At 39.8% G+C, this 6,608-nt stretch overlaps 1 protein-coding gene across 1 annotated transcript in view; it reads right to left on the reverse strand.

Moving 5' to 3' along the window:
• Positions 1–1,469, reverse strand: part of LOC103765802 (opsin-5) — a 28,811-nt gene extending 27,342 nt beyond the window's left edge. Inside the window, exon 1 of the mRNA XM_008932764.2 lies at positions 1,349–1,469. Within this exon, the coding sequence (XP_008931012.1) occupies positions 1,349–1,469 (121 nt within the window). The remainder of the gene's footprint in view (positions 1–1,348) is intronic.
• Between the last annotated feature and the right edge of the window lie 5,139 nt (positions 1,470–6,608).

The raw sequence follows: 6,608 nt of genomic DNA on the forward strand, positions 1-6,608 counted from the left end.
GTAACATCATCAAAAAAACTCTAGCCAGTTATATGAGGGAGCATGATAGCTTTGTGAATGAGATTATATATTGTCACAGCAGGGGACTGGCCTTGCTGACCTAGGATATTCTTTCTAGTCTTAAGTGCAACTGATTATTTCATTAGCTGATGGTGCAGACATTTCACAGCTTTTCATGAAGGAATACACAGATGTGGACAGATTGGGGATAAATTGGAATACATCTAATTTACCTTATGACCACTCTTCAAATTAAGTCTCCTAAGATAGAAGCCATACATGTTTCTGCTAGAATCTCTGTTTTTGTTCTAAGCACAACTTGTTCCTCCCTAGTTCCTACAGATAAAAAAGAAAGTCTCATGTAAACATATTAAAATATTTATCATTTTACATTTTAACTTCCACAGACCTTTGTCAAGCATAAGCTGCAGGCTAATAAGCTAACTGAAATATTAATAAGCTTAGAATAAGAAAACAATCTGTTTAGACCAATCATTTAAAAGCAGAAACATTTTTATATATGCTGTTTAGAAGAACAGATTTAATAAAAGTTAAGTTTTATTGTATTGTCCTGTGAGGTTTTATGGTTGAAATTTTTTATTACCTAGCAGACCTGCACTCTGAAATTTCATAAAGTTTCCTTGTATTCAGCAATAAGTCTGCCCAAAATAGGTAATATATAAACAAGCAAACCAAAATTGCACCGGGATCAGAGTCAGTTCATCCTGAGTGCCATTTTCAAATCCTTATTGTACACTCTTAGTGCTGTCTTCCAGCAGAACTAAAATAAACACTTGGTATTGTGACTGCTAACACAGGATGATGTTCTAGTACTTAGGTCTTTCACAGATCCTGTTTGAAGAAGTCAATTTCTATGTGCATCAAACATTTAAGACAAGAACAGTACAGTTTAAAAAAGTTAAAACTACAGAACCATATTGTGTGTCTCTGCAGGAGGTAATTGTAGGATGACAATTGTTTGTCAACAGCCGTAACTCTGAAAATCAGAGAACATAAATTCAGTGCTACTGAGACACAAGAAGACACAGAATTATCATGTACTTCAGGTAGGGTACATTTTTTATCTTCCCTCATATTAAGTTCAGTGAATATTAGTTGAAATTTCACATGTTTGACTATTTATTTTTACTCAAGATTTCTGTGTTGATTATGAATCTCTTTTTAACAAAAACAAACTGTACTTCTCTGATCTTATAATAGCTGAAGAAAAAAAGTTGCATTTTCTAACATCCTGTTCCATTAGGGATGAAATCTAAACGAATCACTTTGAACTTGATAACAAACTCTGCTTTAAGAGCTTCCTTTCACATCCAAGCCAAATACATACCTAAAGCCAACAGGTAGAAACCTATGATAGTCTCTCCTTGCTCTGTTACAGCTGCCTCTCTGGTCAGAAAACTGATGTTGTTGTTCCTCCAGGGTGCCTGTGCAGAAAACTGGACAGACATTTTCAGTGGAGCTTATGACTCAGAAATTACCCCTTCCTCAGTATGTCCTGGTGAATAAAATGGTTCCAGCCTTTTCCTCAGTTTCTGCTCCCTGTGTTCAAGGGAGCTCTTCAATAAGACTAATGATCTAAAGAAGAAAATCTCAAGGGACAGGAGCTTTGCAGCCTTCTGACCTATTCTTCACTAATCCTATCTATTAATACATCCTGAAAACCTGTGGCCAGCACAAGACAGCAGATTTCCTTGTATCCCTATTACTGCTATGTGCAGAAATCTTTAATGAAAGGTGTTTATCTGACAAAGAGTTAACTTCCTTTAAAATAAGGTGATATCACATAACCTGCAGGTTCACAGGTCCACCCACACTATACTGATACATTGCTAAAATAGCTGTACTTTCATCTTTTTGTCTTCACTGAAGACAAGTGGACTTTTATTTCAAATGAAATTCAGGAAAACTCTCACATAGATTAAAAAAAAAAAACACAGTAAAAAACAATGGGGAGGTGTCACTACCTGAGAATGTGACTTTAACATAGCAGCAAAAGTCAGCTGTGAAGTTACTTTACCAGCACGATAGTTGTTCATTTAAAAAGAAGGGAAGATAATTTCCTGTCCTGGTTGAAAAAAAATTTAAATCATACTTTTAGACTCCTAAGCATCCTCCAATCTATGAGTAAGCTCCAAGTACAATGTGAGGTTTTCCCACACTATTGAAAAATGATATCTTGTCTTATTGAGGTTGATTTGTTACACATGATTTGAGTCAACCTAGAGTATTTTCAGTCTTTTCTGAGGTATCAATTGTATTTCAGATATGGTATCTCTTACCAATCTGGTTGCAGTCATAATTAAAAAATTTGAGTCTGAATTTAATTAGTCTGGAGCAGCAAAGTTTTCTTGGTGAGCGACACTTGAGGCCAAAGTCCTTCATTACTGTGGTCCTACAACAATCCCAGGTTGCCTCCAATATTCCCACCCTCACCCCAGTTTCAGGTATCTCTTGACCTTGCAGACAGCCCTCACAGGGCTGCCTGGCATGCCCAGCACATGTGGCCTTTTCTCTACTGTATTGCTGCTCTCTGAGGTTGCCATGTAAGTATTTGTGGTCCCCAGCAAAGCCCTGGATGTGCGTCAGCTTTCACAGGGAATATGTGCACAATCACACATTTTCAGCATTGAGCTACGGCAGCAATTTCTAGCTAGTTATCGACCTGTAAGTGGATCGCTGTTCAGATGGAGGGTTGGGATAAAGTTGTGCCTGAAGGTAGTGCCCAGGGACATTCACAAATGCTCAAGAAGGCCCACAACAAAGCCCAGCAATATCACCCACTCTTTGGGACAAGGGGCTTGGGTCAAAGAAGAAGTTGTCAGCAGAGAACCCATCACAAAATCTCTGTCCATGGATGCTCATGTCTTCACTGGAGTGTGCTTTATCAACTACCAAGAGAAAGATGTGCAAAAGGATGACACTTTACATTGGGCAAAAACTGAATACCTGGTCCATGCTCCCTCTACTCTCTCATTGAAAATGAAACAGCCACCCAACAGCCCACTTGTGGGACAAGTTCAAGACCTCTAGGCAAGATTCCTAGCTTTGTGAGAGGAAAGATAACTCCCTGAGGAGTTTCCTCCTGCAAATAGGCACTTCTCATCCCATGCAGATCTCTCCCACTGTGCATCCAGGATTTGGTATCCTGGAACTGGGTGTTTTTTCGCAGCTCACAGGAATCCATACTCATGGCAAGCACAGGGTGAGTTGATCTCCTACACCACAGGGAGTGCTGAGGTGGCAGAGCCACATCCCTTTATGCACAAGCAGTTTTTCCATGGCATTTGACATGGCCTGGCCCTTTTGGCCTGGGCTTCCAAGTCTGAGTTTGGCATCTGTTGTCACAATAGTGCCAGTGCCCACTACTTTGATTAAATAGGGAGAGGGACAATTAGCAGAGTATTTTTCATGCAAACTGTTCAAGGAAACTGCATGATTTACATAGTTGTTACCTCTTTAGGCATAAGCACTTTAATTGGTAGTAAGTAACAATTATAATTATTTCCTTTTTGCTACAATAAAAGGCAAATGGTATTATTTGCCTTGATATCCTGAACTTGAGTTTTAATTTTTCCCAGATGTGAGTTTCTTTTGGCTTCATAGAAATACCACAGTTCTGTGGACACTTCAACTTTCCATTTCAATGAGAAAGCCTTCTGGCAAGCCTTGCCCCTTGCAATAATAATTAGAAGAGGAAAAAAAGAAAAAATATTTTTTGGTATTCAAGGAAAAAAAATAAATATGGGTAAAATGTTTTTCATGGTCAAGCATCCTTTTGGATGATGTTTTCCCCCTTGGTCTTCACAGGTTACACTGAGTGATTAATATCTTAGCCTACTTGGAGTTTCCTCCTTCCAGCCTCTGCAAATTCGTGAGGTTTGTTTCGCGTGTCTGCAGGTCACTGTGCTTCCAAATGAGGGAAACGCTCCCTCTGCAGATTACAGGTGCTTAGTTTCATGTCTCTCAGTGCTTTGGTGGTGACCAATTTCCTGGGCTCACAGGGAGTATCCCCAAGTGCCTTCATTATCTTCACAAAGTGCTTTGAAAGGAATAGAGCAGCATTCGCTATGGTCATTTCTCTAAGAGGAGAAGAATACTGAAGTGCTGTGGTGGAAATTACTGTGTTTGACATAGCTATGCCTCTGGGAAGGCATGTGAAAAAACTGATTTGGACATGAAAAGACCATACAGTACCCCTTCCTAAATATGTAGGCTGGGTCTGCAGAATAGACACAAGCAATGCAAATGTGCCTTGGGAGACTGGTGCCACAGCTCCTCCTGTTACACTCCCTCCGTTCCCCCAAAACTCATTCATCCATTTTCCCCCACTGTGACCTGCCTGCCAGGTATAGCAGAGCCATGTGACCCACCTCCTGCAGGAAGATTGGCTGTGGTGGTTCCGGAGACCTGGACGTAAAGGTGCTCTCTCAGCAGACGACAGGTGGCCTTACCCAACCCCTGCCGAGCTGGGAAGCAGGCACACCCCTGCCTGCGCAGGTCTGGGGGCAGAGCAGCGAGCCCTGCCTATGAGCAGCAACACCTGTCTGAGACAGACATTATAGTCCTCCTGCAAAGTGCTCTCCATAGACCTTCTGGAAAGGACTGCACAAGCAGCACAATCAGACTGGGTCCAACCCTGCACACCCCTCTGCCAGCTGACATCTAATGACCTCACTAAAACTACTGCTAGCTCAGTATTAATTGGACGGCTGCACCTGAGGGTTTAGGGCAGTTACTGCTCGAATGTTAATGAGTGAAGAAACCCTCTGAAACCACTGATACCTCAGGACACCTGAGTAAAGCAAGTGATGAAATAACCAGATTATGAGACAACAGACCAATACAGTCCATTTTATGAACACCCCAAACCAAACAACGGTCTCTGAGGTGGCAGGCAAAGCCAATTAATTGTGGATATAAGCCAGCAGGTACCTCCTATTTGGGCCGCTAAAAATGTGTAGCAGCCTTTTAATCCCCGTTTGCCTCTCTAAACACTTTCCAAGTGTTACCAGCACAAAAAAGCAAGTATCACAGTAGCGCCAACTGGTTTGACATACTCAGGCTAGCTAAATTAGAATTAGCACACTGTTTCCAATATATAGTAACAGCAAAATCCTAAAATTAAAATTTATGTGTGACAGAAAACATATGATGAATGTCTCTAGCAAGCACCTGTTTTCCCTGAGGAGCACTGAGAATGGGGCAGTTGCCAAAGGAATGGTTTTGTCAGAAAGCTGATGTAAGTTCTCACAGCACTATTTTTGCATGATACCTGCTATACATGGATTAAAGAAAAAGACATTAGAGGGAGGAGGCAAAAGGAAAAATGTGCAGAAGGGACGTGTTAAAATAAACCATAAGCAGATAGAAAGTGGCTGTGTGAAACAAAAATACATTTTTTTATGTGTAAGGCATAAAATTTTCTGAAATTTTACAGAAATATAATTTGGGTATTTCAAACCAAATTCAATGGTTTATTATAAGTAATTATAAATAATTTTAATTTTTGCTTCACGTTTTTCATTAGAATATTCTATAAAATACCATAAAATAAAAAACCTGTCAATATTCAACAAGACATCACTTAGTCTTGCAAGGAATAATCCTGCAATGATAGTTATGCCTATAGATTTCACTGAGGTAGCCAGAAAATGCATTTCATATCAGTAACAGATGATTTTTCCAAAATCAGATCATGTATTTGCTCCCTGCTTCCAGTAAAATACAATTGTTGAAATGATTTACACAAAGTCTTTTCTAACAACCACTGAATGAAAAGAAAAAAAATCTTATAAACAGATCTGGTCAGTAATGCTTAAAACAAGTTACTTGCCAAATTCAGTTAAGAAATTGGTTGCATCATATAATGAATGTATTGTTAAATCTGTACTTCTGCCATGATTTCATAGAATCATAGAATCAACCAGGTAGAAAAGACCTCCGAGATCATCAATCCAACCCTTGATCCAACACCACCATGGTTACTAGACCATGGCACTAAGTGCCACATCCAGTCTCATCTTAAAAACCTCCAGGGATGGAGGATCCACCACCAGCCTGGGCAGTCCATTCCAATGCCTGATTACTCTCTCTGTAAAAAATTTCTTCCTAATATCCAACCTAAATGGACTTTTCAATGGACTTTAGCCTCCTCTGCTTCATATTTTCTTCTTATTCTCGTCAATCCTGAATGCTAATGTTTCTCTGAGAAGTTGTGCTCTGTAGCTTGTGACAGATTTAGGAAACTACCTGTTAGGAAAGAATGCTTGGTCAGCAGTTATTACTGCAATATACAGTTCAAAATCAACAATTTCTCAAGGAACACTGTTTAGATTGATGCTAATATGAGGACAGGCTGCCTTGCAGCTTCAAATATTTACTACTTTCATGCTGAAAGATTCAAGAGAATTGAAACTACTTTGTGTAGATTAAGTCACTGAGGCTTTGTATTATTTAAACTCCCTGCTCTGAGCTGAACTTATACTGAGTAGGTTAGGTGATGGTAAAGGAAACTAAAATCTTCTGAACAGCTGAATCAGTTTGTGAGAGATCTCAGTGAAGTGTGGGAAGTCCTGCTTCTGAGATAG

Source organism: Manacus vitellinus, unplaced genomic scaffold (genome assembly GCF_001715985.3).
Source record: "Manacus vitellinus isolate BGI_N305 unplaced genomic scaffold, ASM171598v3 scaffold_8_pilon, whole genome shotgun sequence".
NCBI classification, from domain to species: domain Eukaryota; kingdom Metazoa; phylum Chordata; class Aves; order Passeriformes; family Pipridae; genus Manacus; species Manacus vitellinus.